Source organism: Paramacrobiotus metropolitanus, unplaced genomic scaffold (assembly GCF_019649055.1).
Source record: "Paramacrobiotus metropolitanus isolate TYO unplaced genomic scaffold, Prichtersi_v1.0 Parri_scaffold0000164, whole genome shotgun sequence".
Lineage (NCBI taxonomy): Eukaryota > Metazoa > Tardigrada > Eutardigrada > Parachela > Macrobiotidae > Paramacrobiotus > Paramacrobiotus metropolitanus.
Genome location: NW_026570384.1, coordinates 55,968 through 79,801, shown reverse-complemented (window position 1 = coordinate 79,801; position 23,834 = coordinate 55,968). Strand labels below are relative to the sequence as shown.

The 23,834-nt window shown below is 41.6% G+C and overlaps 5 protein-coding genes across 6 annotated transcripts; 4 read left to right on the top strand and 1 right to left on the bottom strand.

Annotated features, from left to right (window-relative positions):
- Nucleotides 1-251: 251 nt before the first annotated feature.
- On the bottom strand, nucleotides 252-1,492 carry LOC129600145 (uncharacterized). Its single transcript, XM_055498558.1, has 4 exons — nucleotides 1,258-1,492; nucleotides 983-1,091; nucleotides 710-844; nucleotides 252-620 (listed from the first exon to the last, which is right to left on the bottom strand). The coding sequence occupies exons 1-4, from the start codon at nucleotides 1,272-1,274 to the stop codon at nucleotides 507-509; spliced, it is 375 nt and encodes a 124-aa protein (XP_055354533.1). The 5' UTR covers nucleotides 1,275-1,492; the 3' UTR covers nucleotides 252-506.
- Nucleotides 1,493-1,852: 360 nt separating this feature from the next.
- Nucleotides 1,853-4,599, top strand: LOC129600144 (xaa-Arg dipeptidase-like). Its single transcript, XM_055498557.1, has 5 exons — nucleotides 1,853-2,693; nucleotides 3,038-3,187; nucleotides 3,270-3,585; nucleotides 3,685-3,783; nucleotides 4,093-4,599. Exons 1-5 carry the CDS (start codon nucleotides 2,283-2,285, stop codon nucleotides 4,398-4,400), a joined length of 1,284 nt encoding a protein of 427 aa, XP_055354532.1. The 5' UTR covers nucleotides 1,853-2,282; the 3' UTR covers nucleotides 4,401-4,599.
- A 358-nt stretch (nucleotides 4,600-4,957) lies between these two features.
- Nucleotides 4,958-8,600, top strand: LOC129600117 (protein F37C4.5-like). The gene is made up of 9 exons (XM_055498520.1): nucleotides 4,958-5,332; nucleotides 5,630-5,891; nucleotides 6,006-6,199; nucleotides 6,334-6,469; nucleotides 6,664-6,882; nucleotides 6,957-7,222; nucleotides 7,311-7,326; nucleotides 7,393-7,647; nucleotides 7,824-8,600. The coding sequence occupies exons 1-9, from the start codon at nucleotides 5,127-5,129 to the stop codon at nucleotides 8,010-8,012; spliced, it is 1,743 nt and encodes a 580-aa protein (XP_055354495.1). The 5' UTR covers nucleotides 4,958-5,126; the 3' UTR covers nucleotides 8,013-8,600.
- Nucleotides 8,601-8,837: 237 nt separating this feature from the next.
- LOC129600093 (uncharacterized) lies at nucleotides 8,838-18,474 on the top strand. Its single transcript, XM_055498485.1, has 14 exons — nucleotides 8,838-9,473; nucleotides 11,863-12,296; nucleotides 13,121-13,247; nucleotides 13,502-13,671; nucleotides 13,972-14,329; nucleotides 15,093-15,249; nucleotides 15,602-15,697; nucleotides 16,060-16,382; nucleotides 16,518-16,648; nucleotides 16,896-17,098; nucleotides 17,177-17,240; nucleotides 17,353-17,404; nucleotides 17,714-17,780; nucleotides 17,898-18,474. The coding sequence occupies exons 1-14, from the start codon at nucleotides 9,311-9,313 to the stop codon at nucleotides 18,310-18,312; spliced, it is 2,760 nt and encodes a 919-aa protein (XP_055354460.1). The 5' UTR covers nucleotides 8,838-9,310; the 3' UTR covers nucleotides 18,313-18,474.
- A 411-nt stretch (nucleotides 18,475-18,885) lies between these two features.
- Nucleotides 18,886-23,690, top strand: LOC129600106 (PCI domain-containing protein 2 homolog). Of its 2 annotated transcripts, XM_055498506.1 has the most exons (10): nucleotides 18,886-19,106; nucleotides 19,247-19,288; nucleotides 19,606-19,823; nucleotides 20,174-20,276; nucleotides 20,356-20,453; nucleotides 20,973-21,048; nucleotides 21,297-21,539; nucleotides 22,425-22,624; nucleotides 22,991-23,159; nucleotides 23,363-23,690. In XM_055498506.1, the coding sequence occupies exons 1-10, from the start codon at nucleotides 19,020-19,022 to the stop codon at nucleotides 23,447-23,449; spliced, it is 1,323 nt and encodes a 440-aa protein (XP_055354481.1). In that variant the 5' UTR covers nucleotides 18,886-19,019; the 3' UTR covers nucleotides 23,450-23,690. The 2 variants fall into 2 exon arrangements, with proteins under 2 accessions (XP_055354481.1, XP_055354482.1); XM_055498507.1 differs by lacking the exons at nucleotides 18,886-19,106; nucleotides 19,247-19,288 and adding an exon at nucleotides 19,346-19,478 and having other exon boundaries at nucleotides 23,363-23,689.
- The last annotated feature ends 144 nt before the right edge of the window (nucleotides 23,691-23,834 follow it).

The window sequence follows — 23,834 nt, the reverse complement described above, 5'->3', positions numbered from 1 at the left end:
TGCAAAATTAAACACTTTCTCCAGCCTTTACTTTGAGCAGGTCCTTTTTTCTCAAGTATTGCTTTTGATTGGAGGTATGAATATATGCGATATTGTGCGTAAAATGAGTATATGCGATATTGTTCGTAAATGAATGGCATTATTTTGTGGATAATAGGGAAGTGGTTAAGAATTCCGGTTTCTGAGAGCCTCTGTACTCTGCAAACCCATCGATAAAATCCAAAGTTAAAAACTGGAATATTCTTGTGCTGCATGCATTACTATCTGCGAAAGAGCACATCATTGCATGCGCAGCTTTCAACGCTGATCATGAAGGTGTGTTAGCCACCATGTTATACACGACAACATCTATATACCCCATATTTTATCATAATATTTGTGCAAGTACTACATACAGATAGTATACTCTGCATAGTACATGCAGACATGATATCTTGGCCTAATTTTTCCATTTTCTGAACGAAATTATGGTAGCGGAACTACCGTATAGTAGATAATAGTAGCCATCAAGCTTCGATGGGATCGGACAAGAGTTTTCCTGTCACGACTGCGCCCAGTTTCGGCCCACTTGGTCCAGTAGAAACAGAAGCGTGAATATACTTTCCGGGAGTAGCTTCAATCTGCAAAGCATTTGTCGGACATTTGCATATCGATTAAGGACTTGGAACGGATAAAACAGTAGACGTGCACACGATGAGCCGTTACTTACTTTCATATAGTACACCATTCCAAATGTTAGACCCCCTCCAGGCGCCAACATATCCACCGCCCGCGAGCGATAACGGATCACTCTGTTCAGCGTCACTTGTCCTGGTCCCAGTTTTGATTCCAGCTGATCTCGCACCTGGTATATATATAAGTAATGGATTATGAATTTACAAATTGCTATTACGAATTTTCAAATTTTCGATCGTGATGAGGGTTTTGTTATTAATCGTCGCGGCGTTGCCGCAAATACGGTCAAAGTATTATAGAAACTTACAGCATCGGCGGTGCGCTGAACTTGTGCATTTCCGGGTCTTTCTTCGCTAACTTGACCAAATGGTTGGGCAACGGTATATCCCGCGACCAAGATGCAGAGAAATGTGACTCTGGAACAACAACTATTACGAAGTACTGTAACAGCAACCACTACTGTTATCAATATTGTTACAACAACTATGACTTCCTGTGCACTTGAACGATAACACTACATAATTATTTATTTCGTTCCAGCTGCAATTGGCCATAGTGGCTACAGTAAACACAATTCCTTACCTGAGAGTGTTCAGCATTTTTTAAACGCTTACGGGCTAGGTTATACTGTAGGAATAAAGCGACAAAAAATAGGCAGCAAGGTTTGCGGTTAAACAGGTAGTGGCAAATCAAGGAGCAGCGCTATCAGCAGCATCAGTTATATTATGTCGAATTTAATACCGACACAGGAATTATTATGCTTATCGTGGTCAGTTATGGATAATTTGTCCATTGTTAATTGTACGAATGTTTACCATGAGTTCAGAGGTTAAAGCTGCATACTCTGCAGAGTACAGACTGCAGGTTGTGAATTCAACTGTACGTACGAGTATGTGTCACATGGGTGCCATAATACGGGGCACGTTTCTACGAAAGCTACCATAATAGGTGGGGATGAGACGAGGTAAACGCGGTAATGAAACAATTCTTTAATTTAATTTTGCAGACTGATGATCTTCAAGTTTTTTCAGGTGAACACTGCACAACCACATCGACGCAGATTTGTACTTATACAAAGGTCACAGGCGCGGTCATACTAGAATATAATATTAATTTACTGTTGCTATATATACTTCTATAATTATAGCACTGGCATGCAATATCCGCGCCGTGCATGTGCGATATATGACCCTATTGCGTATAAAGAACGTAAAAGGACTAATGCTTTTGGTACGGTTCACAGGCCAAAGTTGAATCTGACAGTCAGTACTAATTAATAAGTGGATTAGCACTGCTTCGAAGTACTAATACAGCAGGCGAACTTGAAAGATCGCTGAAATTATCGCAATTCGCATGGTCTGCACATTACTTATTACAGACCGTGCAATTCGTATGGGGAGTTTTCATAATTATAAGGATTGTGTACTCTGTACCGTATAGTGCGCAGTACCGTTCAGCGCGCATGCAGCTGGCTATTAACAAACATTATTAATCTCCAATATGTCTTGATTACTTCAAGTTCTTAACTAACAGGCTAAATCAGTACTTGAGCATTTTCGCTCCGATTTGTATTACGATCGCCGAATTGTTAGTTAAGTATTCCAATTATGGCGGCCCCGCTGCGAAGCAAACAGCTTTTCCCGATCATCTCGGACTTCTGTGATAATCTCGACGGAGAGCTGCGGAACATTAGTCTATCTTTGTGGAATCGGCCGGAGTTGGCCTACGAAGAGCACCACGCGCACGATCTGCTAACGGCGTACCTGGAGCAGCAAGGATTCACGGTGCAGCACAGCTTCCATCTGCCAACCGCCTTCTGCGCTACTTTCACATCGGCAGATTTTGATCCTAATCAACACTCGACGGTGTGCTTTTTTGCGGAGTACGACGCTCTACCAACGATCGGCCATGCGTGTGGACATAATCTGATCGCTATAACGGGAGTCGGCGCCGCTGTGGCGCTGAAGATGCTGCTGGCAAAAAGTAAAACCTATAGCACTGAGACCATTTCGGGAAAGGTAAAACAGGCTGTTCGAAAATGCCTTTTCAACACCTCTACACGCAAGCTGCACAAATATGACATGCAGCACATTGTAAATTATCTAATACTGAAAATTAGTTCTCCAGTTTGTCAGAAAAATTTCCCGTATTTCCGTACTGAAAATGTAGATTCAGACCATTATTTTACTAACTGAATGAAGTGATTTGCGTTTTGCTATACAAGTACGATATAAGTTGCACGAAGCAACAGATTGTTGTTTGCCAACAATTACACTATTGTTGCTTGCTGGGTACGTTCTCTTGTGTAAACAGGTGTTCAAGTTTTCCTCAAAATATTATTCACTGAATCAACTGTTTTTAGATAATCTGTATGGGAAGTCCAGCTGAGGAGACGACAGGAGGAAAAATTGACCTTTTGCAAGCGGGTGCGCTTAACGGCGTGGATTTCTGTTTAATGGCGCATCCAGCGGGTTACAACATGGTCGCACCCGACGTCCTAGGATTGCTCGAAGTACAAAATGCACAATTTGTTAATTTGCTGCCTTTGATGCAGGAGTGCGGTTGCCAGCTGTAACGTGTTCTGCGTTTCACAGTGCGAAGTGACCTTCTCCCACGACGCCTCGAACGAATCAAATCTACCAGGTTGCCCATTTGGACAAGATGTACAAGATGCTCAACAATCCGTTGTGGATGCGTCCATCGCGTTGTACGCCAAACTGTCGCTCTTCCGGCAGCAACTGCAGACCGCCAACCAGATTCACGGGGTCATCTATCATGCTGGCGTGGAGTGCCAGGATGGGCGATGGATGGCGCGCTCGCATTATTATCTACGGGCGCCCACTGTGGTTCGGATGGCAGAGTTGAAAAGGGTCTTCCAGAATGCAGTGGATGCAGCAGCCATGTTTTCCGGTAATGTTTCAGTAACTCGTTCTTGTTTTTAATTATTACACCGTGGTTCATGCGGCTGGTGTAGCTTCCTTTTTTGTTTAACCGTTTGTCCGCAAACAGATTGTCAACGGAAGTGCGATTACGCGGTAGTTCCATTTGAAGGACTCATGACGAACCAGAAAATGGGTCAAGTGTACAGAAAGTATGCTGAATTAACAGGTGTGTAGGATTATTTTAATGATTTACAGTAATTGCATGTTACAGTACTACTTCTGTTTACTGTAATGCCATTAACAATAAATTTTTTATGGAATAACAGAAAAAAGAATATTTCCTTTTCCGGTTTATACGTTGGTTTTCTGGATTCAGTTATTATAATTTATTAGACGTATTACATGTGGTGCAAATCACTGCACAAAGTTCAGAGTACAAAGTGATTACAGTAACCGATATTGCAGCGTACGGCGAACATTTGTACGTCAGCAGCTCTTCAAAAATCTAGTTGAATTCCCCACCATGATTTTGCAGGAACGGTATTTCCTGCTCTGCCCCCATCGTACGGCTCAACAGACATGGGGAATATCTCCAACGTTATTCCCAGCATTCATCCCATGTATAGTGTCAGGGCTTCTCCGTCCTCCAACCCAGATCTCCTAATCCACACCGAAGAATTCCAGGTGGCCGCCGGGCAACCGGAAGCGCACCGGCAGACTCTGAACACCGCCAAAGCCTTAGCCATGACCGGATTGGAGCTGTTTATGAATGCCGAATTAGCCTCAACGGCTAAAGAAGAGTTTAGACTGACTCGCGGTGCTTCTCACGCAAATGCCGTTTAATAACGTGCTATTCTGTTGTCGATTTGTAAATAGCTATTAACTTATTTATTATAGCACTGATATAAAAATTATGGTATTTCTTGTTTCCTTATTTTTTATACAGTTCATGCTGCATCCAATATTATCATCCACTTCTGTAATACTCGAATTATTTCGAAATTTGTAATGTTCAAGATTTCAGATCTAGGTAATCTTAAATGTGATAATCGGCTTCATATGGCGTTTTGCACAGGCAGCATAGTCACACGTACCCATGCAGGCAGCCAAAATCTTTGTCAAAATTTATGCCATTCACGGCCATCTGAAACTCGCTGGTTGTATCATCGAGTGAGTGATGTGTTGCTGTATACAATCGATACTTCGGAAATTTATAAACAAGCGGAAGCCTGTATGTATCCATATCTTGGCTGAAAAGTGAGCAATTTAGGCATGATAAGTCAAACGGAAAATCATAAAAGAGCACAGCTGTTATCTGTTTACCGGAAGACGGTAGCGCAACAAACACTCTATGCTTCTTGTGTACCATGCAATTGTCAAGTGCTGCACTGGGCGAGCGTAACGGCATTCGATGTGAAAACCCAGAGTAAGTATTTCACACATCATGTTGAACCTTTGCGACACGACACGCGAAATGAAGTGAAAAATACTTTTAACCACGGTAAAGCAAGCCTCTGCATATTTTATCACATTCACTGTTTATTGTTAATTATTTATCCATAATTTAAAATGAGCGAAACCGTCAGTGCGGCGCCGGCGAATACATCCGCTGTCAGTCTGAACAGCAACAACCAATCGGATGCACCGATTCGACGCGTTGTAGTCCACCCGGATGGCGCTGTTATTCATCGCACATGGACGAAGCCGCTGCATCCCGGAATTCACCATGTGCGCTTCACTAACTTTTACCAACAGTACTACACGGGATCGTTACGGTACAGTCTTTTAACAACTAACTGTTTTATGATATTTCAAAGGAAAACAGTATCACTGCACTTGCGCCGTACGAACTACGAAGTACAGCTAATGACACACACAATTAAATGCTGTATAGAATTCTGGCACATGCGGATCAAATAGTTGTTATATATTTGCGAGGGAAATCGTATAAGCGAATATATAAAAAATATATGTATTTAGTATATTACCGCCTGTAAATGTCACTGGCGTTTTATAGCAAAATGATTTCTTATTTTTTAAATATCTTTCAAACTGATTTGGTTTTGATTTAGAATCGGCATCAGTGGACCGGCGGCGTTCAACGAGGTCATCGAGACTTCCACGTTACTCATCGATGAGGACCGGCAGACCCGGGTCGGGAATGCGACGAGTGGAACCGACGCCGAATCCGAAGCAGCCGAAAATTCCGCTAGCAGTGTCGGTGACAGCCGCCTAGGATTGCTCCATAAGCAAAAAGCAGAACACGAGCTTCAACTGGAGTTTTTGAAGAAACGGTTGGAAAGTTGGGAAGCATACCGACAACTCGTGATTGGTGTAAGAGGAAACATTTATTAGCTGTCGTTGCATCTGAGTTTCTGCTCTTATACCGTAATCAGTGTTTCTAAGTTTATGACGTATTATGACGGTATTATGACGGTTTATGTGCAGAAAACGCAGTGCCCACCGGGCAATATTTTCAAAGAGGGTGCCTTCACCGACCTCTACGATTTCTTTTGGAAATACGAAGGCGAATTTATCCGGTTGCGCAATGTCATCCAACAAACCGAACGGACACTGCGCTCGGTGCAGGCCGCTATCCAGCGACAGCAGACCGGAATCGGACCACTGTTTTCCAAAGTCAGGTTAGCGTATCTCCGTCAAAGTGATGTAAAAATTTGCTGTTCTACAGTATTATGTATTTTACGTACAAAAACGTTAAGTAGTATACAAAACGTATATCCATGGATTTAAGTTTGTTATATACTTAATCGTGTAGTGACATCCGAGTAGTGATACTCGTGGCCGATATACCTGACCGCATCAGTCCAGTGTCACTGGACATATCATATGCCGTACGGGAAGCAGCGTGGAGTCCCAAGTACGATTTGCGCTTTGCCGACAAAGCAGTTCAGGTACGGTGCGCCCACTTCTGGTGACTGGTCACTTTTGGAAATTAAGCGAGAGCAATCGCCAGTGCTGAGCAAAATCTTTTGTCGTAATTTTCGACTTAGATACATGGATTACTTTTGTACACTAGATTTTCGTTGTGTAATTATTATCTATATACCGTATTATATAGTACTATACATAGCGGCTGTATTATTAGCTGTCGTACTTCGGATGCATAAGCCAGTGGAGCGGAGAAGACTGGACGGATGTAGAAATGGCTGTTTCCAGTCGCAGCTACCGGTGGTCCAGTTTGAATGGGAGCTTGTTGGAGCCGGATCTGCCAGTAACTGTGACCAATGTCGACGGACAAACGCCGAACTACAAAACACAATTTGTTAGGGAGGTTGTGCAGCTACCGTCAGCGGAAAATCCACATGTACGATTCAAGTGACTTCATATTATTAGTATCGAAGATGCTGTATTCAGTCAGAAACTGCATTGTATCTGTAGAATGCGAAAGCGAGCGACACTATTCGAGAGATGGCGTACGGCGATTTTACCGTCCAATTACCGGAAGCCGTATCACTGTCGCATGGGAAATCCACACTGCAAGTCTCTTTAGCCAAAGCCCTGCAATTGACCTGCGAATATCGCTACAAATGCGAGCCGGGTCGGGATGGACATGTGTATCGCAAAGCCCTCATCAGTAATAATTCTAGTTTTATTCTGACACCTGGACCATGTTCTATTTACACTGATGGACAATTTGCGGAAATGTAAGTATGGCGTTCTTCGCAGTTCTAACGTTGTACGGATGCTCATAATGCCAAATCCTGATAATTATGTTATTAATGTAACACACAGTGACTGCCATGGGGGCGTCTAAGTATAATTTGTTTGACCACCGTTTGTTTATAATATACTAATTATACTTTTTCCCCAATAGAAGCGACTAAGCAACGATGTTGCTCCTATGGAGACGATTAACATTTCGCTAGGCATCGACGAATCCGTTGTAGTTACACCCAAGATTCCGGTGAAGGTCACGAAGCCGTTAACTGGAGTCAATGCCGCCAGTGATGCTAATTTCAATGCGGAAGCCGAATTCACCCAGGAATACGATGTGAAAAATACGAAAAAACTTCCGGTATCGGTTACATTTGTGACGACGTTTCCTACTAGCAATAATCCTAGATTCAAGGTACGAGTATATAGATACACGGTATTACATCGAGTAGGCACACGGTTTAAATTAAATAATTAATTCCGAAAACACTTTTGCGTAAAATGGATGTGTAATCTCATGTAATTAATATCGTGCTACGTACAATTTATTGAATTACTTAACTGCGTGACATTCGTTTGGTTTGCAAACAGGTGACCCCGATGCACCCTCCAGTATCCGGAAGGCCTGCACTGCCGGTTGCAACCAAAAAGGACAGCGGTGCTGCAGTCAGTTACAAAACCAACCAAGGCAAACAGCAGGTCGACATTCCGGCCGCAACAACAAGGAGCATTCGCAGCATTTACAAAATGGAATATCCGCATAATATTCCTTTGCAATAAAAAACTATTTTGTTACTTCGTCGATTAATGAAGGCGAAACACCCAACTGCAAAACATAGACAGTGTTTGCGCGGTGCGATGCGTCTAAACTCTAAACGTTGTTCGAACAGAAGTACGTACTTATCGACAAAAAATTTTTACGTGCATTTCGTAAATCTTGCATTTTTTAACTGCATTTCGTTCGATGTAAAACCGCTCAATTGGTTTAGTTTAAATTACAAGTGAAGCTATTCGTTAGTAAGATCATAATAATTGAATATAGAATAACGATTGTTATAACATAAAAGTTTACGAGAAAGAGGATTGTTGCCATTTGCCAAATGGCAGTGTTAATTTAATGACAATAAACAATGGGCAATAAGAAAAAACGATAATTCGTACCCTACTACCCTTGTGTAAAACTCGATAATTCGTACCCTTGTGTTATGTGAATAATACTGTATTTTAGTAACTAACTAACCATTAAACATACAGAGTACGTGGTTATTATGTGGCACTTAAAAGGACTGCTAATGAAAAAGTATATTTTTGAAAATTTGAAAAAAATTCTTACATTTTTTTTCTGGAAAGTTTCTAACTTAAAAAAGCCCGACAACGTAAATAACAAATTTCACTTAGATTATTCTTAAAACTAATAAATATTTTGTTCATTTTCGTTCAATCAGCCATCAGAATAACGCCCATTCCGGTGGCCGCTTGAAACAACGGCTCCCATTGACAACAACGTTTGCAACTTTGCTGCCTGCCAAAATTGAATAGCGAACTACAGTACTCGTACTGTTGTAGTTGAGTACGATCCGCTATCATGTGTTGTCACTTCTCAGTGTTGTCACTGTTGTGTGATTTATCTCTCGTCGCCCAATGCAAATTTTCCGTGTTGATCTTTCTTTCTTTCTTTCTTTATCCAATGTTTATTTCCGTAAGAAAAGCAAGTCATTCGAGTCTTTATCGTTTCTTTCACTTTCCGCCTTGATCGATCCCGTCGTTTGCCGACGACATAAAACAGAATGTAGCAAATCGCCCGGTAAAGTGGATACATCATCGTGCAGTAATTCCACTGTTTCATCCCTGAAATAGTCGATGTGCTTTCCCTGCAAGCGAACCACTTGTTGATCATTCACCTAGACCTAGTCGATTAAATAATCGATCATTTTTCCGGTGCTGTTTTGAGATCTTTTAATAGTTATAATTCAGTTGTATAAGACCGTGTGCTCTTCAGCCCCCCTTAACCTCCTCTGTTGAAAAGGAGCCGTGGCACCTCGTTCAACTACGGATTGGCTAGTTTGCCGTTGCATGTCATGGATAATTCCGTGCAGTTCGAGCAGACGCATGTCTTCCCGGACATCAACGGCGCCGACGGGGATCGACACGGCGGACCGGTGGTCTACAAGAACTGGGATCTGGGGGCTGCGCCGCCCAAGGGAGGCGCCAGAAAACCCAACAAACCCATTCCCTTTCTCGGTAGGTAACAATCCGCAACACTGCAGCATATAAACAGTATATAAAAGCAACAACCTAGTACGCTGTTTACGCTGCCAACTTTTTAATGGTTTTTTGCAGCATTTCAAGGTACCAAGAATCGACGTAAAAATAACGAAATTTGAAACTCTCTTCAGTAACTACTAAATAGTAATTCTCACTTACGGTACGAGCATAATGAATTATGTTATTATTACGTTATCTTTCATTATGGTACGAGTGTGCGAGTAGATTGGTAGGACCGATAGACGTTGTAATATTTCGAATTTTATTATTTTTGTGGAATTTTTTTATTTTGGTGCACGTTTTGATTATTCATTATTGCTTTATTGTGACTGTTTTTTTTCTGTTAAAATATTTTTGAAGACCGTTTCTTACAACGATTAAAATCAATAGATCACAGCAAAATGAATATTTTGTGATTTTTCTTTGGTGAGTATCGAGTTTATGTTAGCAGAAGGACGTACTTACTTTTTTACTATTACTCACCTATTTTATTATTTTGGTTTTCTGTTTACAGTTAGCTTTGTTGGTTCATGGAATGGTTGCAGTTGCATCAGAATCAATAGAATGCTATCTGTCGACTACTTTTGCATTTACGAGTACTTTTGTTTACATCTGTATTATGTATGTACAAAATAGTTTTGAAATGGTGGCAGTTAGTGGCAATTACTACTACGCTGAAAATTTCTGTTTACCTAAATGGGTGTTGAGCGGCTTTGATGGTGTGATTAGTTTGATATATCCGTGGTTTTCCTTCCGGCTGTCGTTGTGTGTTGCGAATTATCGGGCTGCACAGGAAACGTGACGATCGATGTGATTGTGTAATCCTTTTTGTAGTGCTTTAGCGAGTTTTTATAAGTGGCCTGTCTTCATGGTGGTAATAATAATGCCGGTTTCTCTCATGCGTGAAGTGAATTCCGAACTCAAGGTTTAGCTGGGCGACGGTATTGAGTCCATAATCAAGCAATTTATGCCGAGTGGAGCAGTTTTAAAAACGCCGATTATCGATTTTTAATAGTAGAGTTATGTAAACAATCGTAAAGTTATGTTTACAATACTTTCTGATCTTCAAGAGCTAAACTTTGTTAAAACAATTGTACTCTGTAATTGAATTTGCTTGCTCGACCTTCCGATTTTGTTCGGAAGTGCAATTCACGCGTCAGTTGGCAAGAGTTTTAAGATTCTACAAATGCATACATAGCATAATTTGTGTTTTCTGTTATTGATGCTCATTCAGTCATTCCTGTTTTCTGTTATTACTGCTAACAGGAGCAGCTTCCTTTGGGATTCTTAATGTGCTTAGTAATTAACTGAACATTGAGTAGGATTTTACGTCAAAGCGATTTTAATTAATTTATCAGAAATATATCGGCTTCAAACATGTTTAATACAAAGTATTCACAGATGTTGATAGAAGTACTGCGCTGATGCCCTGAAAATGCAGAGAAAAGTGTCACTCACCATTTCTCTATTTAACATTTGCTCGAGTTGGTTGCTGGTCGAATTACCTTAATTTTTGTACCCGATTTAAATGCAGTCTTGCAGATACAAGGTCACAACTCACAAGTCAGGTAATCGTGGTTAACAAGAAAAAATAATTTAATATTGCAAAAGAAGGGATTAATATTAAAAATAAGAAGTACTCCTATAGGAAAAGCCTTTACATGGTACTTTGTAGATGACGAGCCATCGTGAATACAAGATCATTTATTATTATTATTACCGTGTCTCAGCGGTATACCTGGACAGAAAAAGTGATTCAAACCTTTATTATCAGTTATGGTTTTTTTAACAGTAAACAGTTAAGGAGTTGCTCCGAAATATCATGTTGACATGGAGTTTTCGAAAATGAACATTAGACGTTTTATGAGCATGCTGAGGTTTTCGTGCCAGCAAATTTTTTATGGTCACGGTCGCATTAAGTATATGATTAAAACAGGCATCAAGAGTTGTGTTTACGCGTATTTTCAGCATCGTTGCAGAAACATTAGTTGCTGCAGATTGATGGGGGCCGGTATCGCAAAGGAAAACCGTAAGCATTTTCCCACTATTTCTTGACGATTTTCTTGGCGAACATGCTGCCTGCATGCTGCCCAAAAAAGATTTTATTACCTTCAGGCGACGTCGCGTTTTGCCGAAATTCCGCCTTTTTCTGTATTAATTGCTTTGATCAACGGTGTTTGTTGCGTTTTCGTACAAATGCGCGCAGTCGATCATGCCTAATTGTTTTTCGGTTTTCATCAAATCATTCTTTTACTAATTTTGAAAAAAATTATCATATAGGTTTTAACCTCAGTGGATTACTGTAAATTAATTATGGAATATATATTTCAAAGATAAGGAATAATGGATTTTTATGACTTCGCAGGCCCCCGACGCCATCTTACATGGGTGCGTACCCCGGTCCATGATAAGTCAATCGAATTATCCGAATTAGACGAAAGGGCATCGGGAGATGGGGATCTGCTGGACACTCATTCCGTCACTGATAATAAATCTCCCCTGCAGAGTCTGACCGATCGGGTCTTTTTCCGCAAACGCACCCAATCGCTTCCCGTCAAAAAGGATGTTCGTAACGGAGTGGGACACCAGAAAATCCCGGTGCCGGCGCGGCGGAGGGAGCGGAAGCTGTGGAATTTAGTGAATATCATGGCGGGTGGACGGAGTTTCCATTGTCCGGAGTGGATATTTCTGGGGCATCCGACAACACTCTTGGGCGATTTAGATCGGAGACAGACGTATTTTCATCCCAAGCTCAAATGTTACATGTTCCCCGGAGTGTTACCGGATGTATTTAATGCGGTGGGTAATATAGAGGTCGTATTCCATTTTTTTGTACGTCTTGTCAATCGTGGCAAGTTGTGCTATTGCGAACTTCTTGGATGAGTTTTAATTAAACCTGGGATAATTTTAAATTTTATACATCACAGTCCACAGATACCACAATAAATTTAGTCAAATCCCATAAATATTTTAAACTGATCGAAAATGAATTTTGAGTACAGCATTGATATTCAAATGGGTCATGTCGAAGTGGTATAAAGTGATTGCCGCGGAAAGGAGAAAAAGTACTGTACTGCGAGGATAGCAGCACGATCTGCAAAGATGTATTTAGATTTTCAAAGAATATTTTCGTGATATTTCCGGTATTACTTAACGTTCTCTTCACGTCGCATTTTAAATTTTAAAACTACGAGTATCGAACCAAACATGCAACCATGTCGCAAAATGCCGCTCACCTGCCATGGCCAAAGGGCTTTCGCTCGTGCTTCCTTTTCGCCATAATTACGAGATACCTTTTCAATCTTTTTAAAATTTTGAAATGCTGTCATTGATGAGCGAAGCTTGACCAAGAGTACCTAAAATTACAAGAATTATCAGTTTCATGGGAATAAAATTTAAGGTGACCCCTGGTGGCAAATGGATTTGGAAAGTTGCGGACCAGGCACTTCTGCTTCAAAATTTTGCATACGGCCCACAGCGTAGCGTTTTGTGACGAATTTTGCTATTTTTTACTAACTATAAGCTACAGTTTTACTCATTTTTTTTACCAAATTTAGAGTAGTACATACCTGCTGTTTATTATGTCGCCTGGTTTTGCATCTTTTATCTTTCATACTTTTCAGGTACTGGAATATTACCAGACTGGCAACCTCACGCGACCGGAGCGTTTGACGTTGAATTACTTCCTGGAGCACATCGAAATGTTCGAATTAGAAGAGGATGCCATTAGTGCCTTATTTATTCGAGAAGGTAGTTGCTATAGACCAACAATTATTTTTCAATATAAATGATGTTACCACAGATACTATAACTGTGGTAAGTTCGTTAATAGTACCTTCTGTACAGAATTTTCCCATCAATTGTTTTTTCGATTTTGATTTTTCTTCACTTTTATAGTTGGAAACGTGCAATATAAAATTATCGTCCTTCTGTGATCGTGCTAACGATAAGCATTTACAATAATTGTTTGTGATGCCTACACCACACTGCTGACTTCTGCGCAGGTGTGCAGCAATTTGACCAGAAAAGGTCGTTCGACGTGAAGATGAAGCCCACGTGCAAGGACATTATGTGGGACATTTTGGATCGGCCCTGGACTGGACCAGCGGCGCGTATTTATTCCGTTATCTCACTAGGATTCACTCTCCTCTCTGTTATTGTCATTATTGTTGAGGTATGTTTAAAAGGGCGTGCACGCTTGATTGGTGGTTAATTTTCCAAATTCCTGCCATATTTGTGCGCTGTTAGCCATCGTTTTCTCGATCATATCGCATTTTTTTTATTTTTTGTTTTCTGTTTTGATCTCCTTGGTCGATTTTGTTTGGTTTTTTTAATTAATTCTGGTCATTATTGAAGATTCGGTGACACAATTTTGTCTGCGTTTTCAGTTAATTAACTTCGTTATTTGCATTGATTTAATGCAATTTTGCTCGTTCCTTTGCTCTGCTTTACGATATAGCCACCTGTTGCTTAGACGTTGCCCGAACTGGAAGACTACAGCCTGATCGCCCGTGCTCCGCTGCACCAGGCCTTTCGAAGTCCCTTCGTCATCATCAACACAGTGTGTTTTGCCTTTTTTTCGGTGGAGTTTATTTTGCGGCTGACCTTTTGCCCGTCATGGAGACTGTTCCTGCGCACATGGACCAACTGGACGGACTTCATCGCACTTTTGCCGTACACTGTGGTGTTCGCACTGCTGTTAACGCATCAAGCCGGTATCATGTCGGTTAGTGTGTTTAATGCACTACGCGGAATGCGTTTGATCCTCATCTCGCGAGTACTGGGCACATCCAGGTTCTATCGGCATCACTGGATTGTTATGCTCTTCCTAAGTACGTTGCATGATTGCACTGACGGGTTGTTATATTTAATTCTGTATTTTTGTTGCGTAGACCTGTGACTTTATGTAGATTTAGCCTTAGCACAGTTTTTTTCTGTTTTAGTACGTAGTGTACGTGTGATTTTTACCAGAGCTGTTAGTTATTTGATGTGCTAGTCTTTGTCAAGAGCGTAAAATTTGCCTGACACGAAGAGCGTACGTCACGCTTTTCCATTTTAATTTTATCCAGTGGTGTTCGCTGCTCGTGCAATGTAACCACCGCTATTTTACTTTACCGCTTTCACGGACAGTTCGTTTGTTGGAAATAGGTTTATTGTTAGTATAGTTACACGTACGTGGCTCTAGTGAGATGATATTGCAATAATATTGGGATTCGATTTATTGATTACGAATTTCCGTTTGTTTTTTTTCGGCTAGCCACTTAAGTTTACGTAAGCGCGTCCCAGTGGTTGCGGTAGGTGTAGCGGTGGCGGCAGCCAGTGTAAACTGCCGTTGCAGCACAGTGGACAGTGAGCAAAGGCTATTTTTTGTTGATTGATAATTTTAATTACTGCAATCCCGAACATATCAACCAGTCAGTCACCTTTTTGCTTGGTATTATTTTTTTTTTTGAATCTTTTTCCTCCAGGTTACCAATTTATGTGATTGTTTTCTCTGTTTTGCTGGCTTGCCGTTGCTGACATGAATGTGTTCGTTCCTTTCCAGCTTCTTATTATTACGTGCCGGTTTAGTTTCTGTTTGTTTTATCACCATAGCCTTGTGGAACAATGTGCGCACGCTTTTTGTGCTGTTCTTCCTGATGATCACGTGCATGCTTGGGTTTGGCGGATTGATGTACGCTCTGGAGGGCATCGGACAGGAGACAGCTAACATTCCGTCAATTCCCGTCGGCATGTGGTGGGCAGTAATAACGTACGCTGTTTCAGTTGTAGTTTTTTATGCCTTATTAATAGCTGTAAAACGGTTATTTTTTGAATTTTCACATGTTATTTTTTACTTACTTTTGTATCATTGTTTACTGTATTATCCTGCTGCATGACTTTACTTGCTTTTTTATTTTTCTGTTTATTTTTTAAATTTTACTTTACTCTGTCAATTTGTTTGTTAATCTTGTTTATATCTTAGTTCCTGCGTATTTTGTCAATTATGTAACCTCGCTGTCTGTATGAGTAATATTTTTCAAGTTGATAATTTGTATGCATAATTTGAATGCATACAGGCATATTTGTACCAACCATTGTGTTTATTGTTTTCGTTTTGACAGAATGACCACCGTTGGGTATGGTGATGTTGTTCCTCAGAAAGCCGCTGGTCAAGTTACCGCGATTTTATGTGGCTGCTTTGGCTTGGTCTTCACAGGGTAAGGTCACTAAGCTGCAAGAAATCCTTTGCAGTCATCTCTCCCTTGCTGTGCAGTGTGCACTGTCATGCTGACTCGTGTACATTAGTGTACTTTTATAAATAAATTTAATATGAACCATTGCATTCAGGCGTTACAATATCTTCCTTGAAAGTAGCTTTTGTAGAGTGATCCGAAATCACAAACGAGCGATGCAGAACGTTTGTGACAACCGTACATGTTATATGAGAATGTAAACCATGGTTTTCGATATCAGTTTCGCAGTTTTGCCCGAAGTTGATCAGTAGTGGAACTCATCAAATTGCCCAGGTTTTAAAAGAACTGATGACAGTACCTAATCTTAACCCTTTTGGTTGTCTTAGTTTCGTACTGGAGTCGATGACGTACGAGTACCACCGTCTAATGAAAGCCAACTCGCAGTATTTGCGCTACAGTGCCGATCTGGCCAGCCGCACCATGCGGCCTCCGCTGGCCGCCCCGGTGATGCCGCGGGTGGCTTCTATCCGCCGCATTCACAGCCGCACCAGCATATCCACGATGGCAGCCAAACAGGAGTGCCCACCAGAAATTCATGTCAGCATTAACGGCGCTGAGTTTTATTTGCCGCTGACAGATCTTTTAAAGTATCCCAACACACTGCTGGGGCATCCGGTCAAACGGGCGCAGTATTACAACCCTACAACCTGTACTTTATGGTTTGTGCGACGCTGGTGGGCGATATTTTCCTGTGTCATTTAGAAGTATTTCACTGCCACCCAACGAATTATTGGATGTGTTGTTGCCATTTTGCCTGTACTTTATTGCGACGTTTTCTTTGAAGTGACAGCAACATTGCTGGATTGCTGGCCATTTTGCCTTATGTGTGCAGCCACTTCGGTTTTTTTTAAAACCATGCGTCTCTTGCGGCTAGTGACGATTTTGAAATTCTCACGGTATCTCAAACGAATACAGGTGAATATTGACTGTTTCGGCATATTCTGTCGAGAAACTTAATGTGCTTATAATCAGTATTTGCGATATTTTGCGCAAAGTTTTGTTTAGCTACAGTATACATCTTTTTGTTATTTTTTTGTTGAGCTTTTTGAGTTTATATCTATTTGAGCTTCGTCTCATCATCAGGCACTTTTGATTCGGTAGCGGCTTTCTACATGGTCTCATCCTAACCTTTTGTAAGTTCGATACATCATTATAATTGCAGATGATCTTTGCTATTCTTCGCTCAACCTTCGTGGAGTTGTTGATGCTATGCTATCTGATGCTTATAAACTCCATGATTTTCGGAACACTCGTATACGCGGTGGAGTGCTGCCATGCGGATGGGAACATCAACAGTATCCCGCGCGGGATGTACTGGGCCTGGATTACCATGTTGACGATCGGCTACGGAGACATCTGGCCACAGTATGATTTGTTTGAATTGCATGGGCATAATCGTGACATGGTGTTTTCTGTCACTGATATATATTGGTGAATATTCAGAACAGCCGTGGGTAAGGTCGTCGGAGGAGGCGTGGCTATCCTAGGCATTGTGTTCTGGACGCTGGTACGTAGTAGTACAGTATATACGTAGACGGGGCCGAAGTTTCTTATTAGATCAATTCTTAACTCGATTTAAGTTTTTTGTGTAGCTAATTGTGTTCTTTTACACTTCACAGCCCATGACACTAATCAGCGATCATTTCGCTAATTACCGGCGTTTGTTTGAAGGTGAGTGGTAGACAATACGGCTTTGAATGAGCCGCTGTGTCAGGTATTTGGAAACAGGTAGGGTAATAACGTGGTTGTTAAATACAGTAATTGGCATTCGACAGATTTCTGTCGAGATGAGTTGAACAGCATGGTGTGGTGCTTCAGCTTAACTTTCGTGATATGAGTACAGAACATATTTACTGCAAGTTTCGCGCTTTCAGTTTTGTTGCGCTGGAAATGGTTACTGTTTAGAAGTGCAAGTTATTCTTTGGCAATCTTACTTAACATGGGTTCTGATCGAAACGCTTACTGGGATGGAACTTTTAGGCCAGGAATACATGATGGAGTGCTTGAGCCGGATGACGCGGCTGCGTGAAAAAGAATTGGAGATGAGGTGAAACAATAAACAGACTACTGCAGCTTTCGTTTTGTTCTCACTCAGCTTAATTTCTTCATAGACTATACTTTAGTGGTGACGGTGCGGTGTATCATTTATAATTATTTGCTGTAGGCGTCGGGGACTGAAACCAACAGTCACCGATCCTGACCACCTTACTCTCCCTCACACGGACGAGACCAAATGCGACCCGGTGGGACTATCGGACCTGGGTGTGGTAAATACGCTCAGTCCAGAGAACGGTGTCCTGGCCAGTCGGGACACGTCGCCAAAACCGCTGCTCAGTCGGGCGCCCTCGCATCACCGAAATCTGAGTAAATCCCACTCGGCCAGCTCGCACCGGCTGCATGTGCCGCATTCGCCGACCCGCTTGTCCAGCTCGCCGGATGGGGATTACTGCCGCTTCTCGCGACTGGAGATGGAGGGACTGAATCGCATCCGCAGTCGGACGAGTTTCGCCACCATCACCAGCAACGAGGGGCTGGAGAGCGGCGACAGGGAGGAGATTGTTATAAAGGGGGAGATTTGATAGTACATGTTCGGTTGTGTCGGACCGGTGTAGTCTGGAAGTTTGTTGGGTGTTTTTGATTTGTGATGATCTGTTTTGGGATTTCTTTTTATAATGTTATGCAGCGATGCATTTATGTGTATGTTAGGAAAACCAAAGTATGTACATAAATCATAAAATATGTATATTAAATGAGAAAAAGGAAAACCGTGGAATCGTGGAATGGAAGACTGAAACCGAAACTGAAAAGCTGGACCGAAAATGACTCAGTTTATCTCTTCCCGAGAGTACACTTCGCTACGTGGTAGAAAACGCAACCAGAAATCTTAAAGTTCTTTTCAGTGTAGAATTTATGAAGTTTTAGTTAGACTAGATCTTCGGTCAGAGCAGATTTATGAGCTAGCGGCTAGCCCACCATGAGCGATAACGGCCTGGAGTGAAACTGATGCTGCTTTCATGGGCGGTTGCCAAGTTTAACTGTGCAAAAAAATCAAAAAGCCGTGTCGCGCCAGCTCCGTGAATACCTATCCTACTGCTTCAGAATCAGACTGGCAGTGTATACAGTTGACTGATTTTATAAATTTGCGATTACAGTGTATAATTGTGTATTTATAATTCATGATCTATCAGAAATTTATCGCAGCTACAGAAGTCAGGTCGCGTTCCAGCGACCCCGCTGTTTATGTGTGTGATTTAATTTGAACACGCGTGGGTTATAACAGCCAGCTATGCTGCGGAATCAGGGCCGCGGTGCGCACAATGCATCGCGATGGAGTCAACCACAGCATTACAGTGTTGGCAAATATGTGGAAGAGGTACGTAGGTTTGCGGAGGTTTAGGTGAGGATGGGAGAATTATATGCATTTGAAGTACTTTTAACTTGCTGTTCCTGAATCACATAGATGAAGTCGGTCGTTCTACTACATGTAACCGTTTGTTCTGTTCTTTCCTTCAGCTTCTGCAAGCCTTCAGTCAGATGGATGGTACCGAGTTCTCGGTAATTGAACGTCTGCTGAATTTATTTGTTTTTATTTTTAGCACAGTTTATAATCATGATGCTAAAGACTTACGCTTACGAAAAAAATGTGCATTGTCAACGATGCCATTAATGTAAAATTCCGGATTATATTTGAGTGCTCTGTTGCTGTACTTCTTGATTTTTCATACTTTTCCCGAGCTTTTTCGAAGTAGAAATTGTAAGTGCATTAAACTGTTTTCTGTTAAATGATTAAACGCTTTCGTTTCCGCTTTTGGAGTAATATGGCTTGCAAGCATTTATGTTTTTTTCTTATGGTGGCCTGGTGTTTCCGGCAGAGTATGATCAGTCTGATGGACGGGCACGCCGATCGTCTGCTGAGCACGGATCTGTGCGAGGCGGAAGCGGAGAATTCGCCGGAGCCGTCGGAGCTGCACACGCTGCACGCGCTGGGCAAGCAGTACATGAACACCGTCTCCTGCCACCTGAAGGTGGTCTACTACCTCAGCCGACAGGACCACCAGAGCGCCTTCAACTACCAAGAGGAGATGGCCAAGTAAGCCGGTTATTGCAGTTTGCTCAAGTGTCGGAAAATGTAAATGAAGCAGTTCCCAAATACTGAGTGGCTTAAAATTGATAACGGTTACAAGATACGTAATTACGTGTTAGACCTTGCTGTTCAGCATAATCTGGAGTAATCTAGAATATAGTGCTGATAAAAAAATTAATCACAATTCTTGAACCGTGATCGACAATGGTGTACTCGTAGTCTTCATAACGATGGCTAAAGAAATTTTCCCATTGTAAATGCCCCTTATGGCCGTCGTTTTCTGAGGGCTTGTGAAATAGTTTATGTTAAAATACTAATTCGCTGAGTTTGGAAATCATCGCGGTTTGCCCATGCAGGATTGTTGCTGCTTCCCTGCCGAAACTGCCCAGTGACGATCTTCCCTGGTATTTGCCGGTCATCAATACGGTGGCACGTGATCTCACATCCTTGGCGCTGAAGGTGGGCGAGGAAATTCATACAATTTTCCCTTCTGCTACGTAGTTGGGCAGTACGATATATTGGTCTTTGTTTGGTTTAGTGCGACCAGTTAATGTTGAACACTGATGGGCAGACGTCCAGCATCGATCGGGCTTTCAATATGATTCAAACCATCGTCCGCACCTGCGCTGCTGAAAAGTAGGTAGAAATATAAGTATTCAAGATAGTGGATATTACTTTGGATTTATCGATACAGGTTATTTATTGCTACTATATTCCATATTTCCACTGTTTTTGCCTTTTACTGCTTTTACTGAATCTTTGAAGGTTTTCGACTAGAGTTATGTACATTTTAAAACAACAAGAAAGCATTGAAAGTTTAGTTGTTTTTTTGCTGTATAATACTTGCGAACTGAACAAACGTTTTTTCGGTGTAAAAATTGTTTAAAGAGTGTTTTTATATGTTGCCCACAAGTCTGGACGTGAGCAATGAAAAATTTTTACCAGTCTCAGTTTTTTTGTGTAGTCAAACATTATGCGACCGGTCTGCACGAGTGATACAGATGTTTATATGCATTAAGCCATTAAGGACCCAAAATTGTCGCTGCATTCAGCTGTGCAGCTTTTGCCAGTTTTTGTAATTAACGCTGTAATAGTATGCAAGTACTAACACTGTCATGCACTTGTAGGGTGTAAACATAAGTACTGTTTATTTAGGGGGGCAGCGGAGGAAGTATCGAAGAAACGTGCTTTGGTGCCATTGGTCAATCAACTGTTTCGGCTGTGTTTTCGAGTAAGATTCCAATTATTTTGTAACCCTTATGTACCCGTCATTGGTTAATTTGGTTATAAATTATGATTCTGCAAGTAGCAGAGGAGTTCTGTTGACTGTGAAGATCTTTGCTGTATTACTCTGAAAATATTGTGATTTCGGTTTTAGAATTTGTTATTTACAGGTAGCCTGTACAGTTGTTCTCTGTCATTCCTATTCGTTGAAAAATGAGATGAAGAAAATTTTTTAAAAGTATTTATACTTTTCAGACGGGCCGAGCGAATCTGTGCAAGCCGCTGGTGCGGACCATTGAGAATCTGAAAGTGTTAGACCGATGTCCGGCATCCCAAGTGGTGACGTTCTACTACTTCGCCGGCAAGTTGGCCGTGGTGGAGGGCGACTACGTTTTGGCTGAGCAGAAGCTGACGATCGCCTACCAACGCTGCTCCAAGCAGTTTCCTAATAATATCAAATCCATTCTGCGACTGCTAGTGCCGCTCCGGTTACGACTGGTACGTGCACGGGTTCCCTTAAGACTTTAACTTTGACAGTTTTGCTGTTCTGTTATTTGTACAGTCAACTGTACAAAATAGCAGCCTGAATTTCGCGAAAACTTTTGCTGGGAAGAAAAGATGCAGCGTCTAGCTGGAAGCGTAAAGACGAAGTCTCTTCGTTTACATTCTGACATGTCTCTGCTTACCTGTCTGTAATGGATTCTGTATGGATTGATTACGTTTAAAATTTCTTAGGATGTTCGACCTAATCTTGCGGAAATATCACAGTTTACCACTGTTGCACTGTAGGGCATATACTGTTTATTTGCTACGTGCTTTGCCATTGGTAATCAACGTTTGCTGTGTTTCGGGATTCCAATTATTTTGTACGCCGTGTTGGTTAATTGGTTAAATTTATTCTGCAATGCAGAGGAGTTCTGTTGACTGTGAAGATCTTTGTTGTATTATCTGAAAATATGTGATTTTGGTTAGAATTTGTTATTTACACTAGGTTACAGTTGTCTGTTCTTGAAAATGAGATGAAGAAAATTTTTGTATTTATACTTTTTGGCCGAGCGAATCTTTGACCATTATCTGAAAGTTAGACCGAATCCCTGACGTACAAGTTGGCCGTGGTGGAGGGCGACTACGTTTTGGCTGAGCCTGAATTTCCGCAGAAAATCCATTCTGGACTGCTGCCCACCGGACGATGGAGTGCAAAGAGTTTGCTGTTCTGTTATTTGTACAGTCAACTGTACAAAATAGCAGCCTGAATTGCGCGCTAAGATGCAGCGTATAGCTGGAAGCGTAAAGACGAAGTCTCTTCGTTTAAATTCTGACATGTCTCTGCTTACCTGTCTGTAATGGATTCTGTGTGGATTGATTACGTTTAAAATTTCTTAGGATGTTCGACCTTCGGAAGAAATCTTGCGGAAATATGGCTTGGCACAGTTTACAGGCATTGTGCAAGCACTGCAGCGCGCCGATATCAGTTTATTCCAGCGAGCACGCGATGATAATGAGCGGGACTATATTCGCTGGAGCATATTCTATCTGATTGATAATCTACGTTTGATCATGTTCCGGCATGTCTTCCGAAAATTGTAAGTGCGCAGCTCAGCCTTTTGTCTGGTTTAATTGTTAAATTTATTGTTAAAATGCATGCAGAACTTAATCAATGAGCGTTGGGAATTCGTAGTGTGAACTATAAGTCAGTAATGTAATTGGCACGGGTTACGAGTTTGCTACCGTTACACTACGGTTACAGTTTACACTGGGGCTCGTATCTCGAAACATCATTAGTGATCACGGAAATAGTTTTGGGGTGATTTTCGGTATCCGATTTTGTGCGAAAATTTTAAGGAGCTGTTTATTTTAAACACCTTAACTTCCCATAGATAATCTAGTACTGTAAATTTTCTCCAATGCCTGTTATCTCGGTTATCACAATTAATCGCACCATTCTGCAGATGGAAAGTGCAAAAAGCGCACATCATCGCCGTTTCGGATTTGACGGTAGCCTTGCGGGTGGCGGGCTACCGTACATCCGTCGGCGCCAATGAAGCTGATCGGGATGCGCTGGGACAGATGCCCACCGATGCCGATGCGGAGTGCATTGTGGTTAATCTCATTGGCGAGGTAAATTGTTGCAACAAATGGAAAGCCAGGGAGGTTGCTGTTAGCGGATACACTAATTGCTAGCAATTCTAGCTGTTGTAAAAATGCTCATATGTCGAGGCATATTGGATGCTAAGCAGGTTTTCAGGCATACGTGGATAGATAAATTCAGTATCGTAGCAGTGGCATTGTTTTTCCTTTGTTGACTTATGTGGCTGTTGTAGGAGCTGGTTAAAGCCTACGTGTCCTGGGCGCAGAAGAAGGTCGTTGTATCGAAAACCGACGCCTTTCCATCATTGCGGAAAGGCTAAACGCCAGCGGCATCCACACGAAACTTGCCAGCGCTTTAGAACTTTCCGTTGAAGTTTTAGAACTGTTTTTGAATATTGATGGAGCTCCATGTCTGGAGAGTGGAGACTGCACTATACCATTTGTTAATATTTTTATTTGTGTGCATTTAATAGTGGATTGGATCAAAAGAATTCGTTGTTGCATTTTGTTATTATCTGTTGATCCACGCCGGTCCGTGATATTCTACAATAAAAAGTATGGATCTGGAAATCTGGACGAAATAATTCAATAAACACTCTTTTAATGCCTGCCCTACGTAGCAGTTGGAAACATGGAGTTACAGTATGTATTGTACTCACGAATTACGATTAATTGCCAGTTATCATGACACTGACACGTTGACCA

Bases quoted from the DNA above. Each gene is read 5' to 3' on its own strand.
- LOC129600106 (XM_055498506.1), top strand. From the start codon at position 19,020: ATGCTGCGGAATCAGGGCCGCGGTGCGCACAATGCATCGCGATGGAGT. The intron at 19,824-20,173 runs GTAAGCCGGTTA...TTGCCCATGCAG, and splicing joins TACCAAGAGGAGATGGCCAA to GATTGTTGCTGCTTCCCTGC. The intron at 21,049-21,296 runs GTAAGATTCCAA...TATACTTTTCAG, and splicing joins TGTTTCGGCTGTGTTTTCGA to ACGGGCCGAGCGAATCTGTG.
- LOC129600093 (XM_055498485.1), top strand. From the start codon at position 9,311: ATGGATAATTCCGTGCAGTTCGAGCAGACGCATGTCTTCCCGGACATC. The intron at 13,672-13,971 runs GTATGTTTAAAA...CCTGTTGCTTAG, and splicing joins TTATTGTCATTATTGTTGAG to ACGTTGCCCGAACTGGAAGA. The intron at 17,099-17,176 runs GTATGATTTGTT...GTGAATATTCAG, and splicing joins TACGGAGACATCTGGCCACA to AACAGCCGTGGGTAAGGTCG.
- LOC129600145 (XM_055498558.1), bottom strand. The intron at 845-982 runs GTAAGTTTCTAT...TATATATACCAG, and splicing joins TTCAGCGCACCGCCGATGCT to GTGCGAGATCAGCTGGAATC. The intron at 621-709 runs GTAAGTAACGGC...AATGCTTTGCAG, and splicing joins GAATGGTGTACTATATGAAA to ATTGAAGCTACTCCCGGAAA.
- LOC129600117 (XM_055498520.1), top strand. From the start codon at position 5,127: ATGAGCGAAACCGTCAGTGCGGCGCCGGCGAATACATCCGCTGTCAGT. The intron at 6,470-6,663 runs GTACGGTGCGCC...CTGTATTATTAG, and splicing joins TTGCCGACAAAGCAGTTCAG to CTGTCGTACTTCGGATGCAT. The intron at 6,883-6,956 runs GTACGATTCAAG...TTGTATCTGTAG, and splicing joins CGTCAGCGGAAAATCCACAT to AATGCGAAAGCGAGCGACAC.
- LOC129600144 (XM_055498557.1), top strand. From the start codon at position 2,283: ATGGCGGCCCCGCTGCGAAGCAAACAGCTTTTCCCGATCATCTCGGAC. The intron at 3,188-3,269 runs GTACAAAATGCA...TGCGTTTCACAG, and splicing joins ACGTCCTAGGATTGCTCGAA to TGCGAAGTGACCTTCTCCCA. The intron at 3,586-3,684 runs GTAATGTTTCAG...GTCCGCAAACAG, and splicing joins TGCAGCAGCCATGTTTTCCG to ATTGTCAACGGAAGTGCGAT.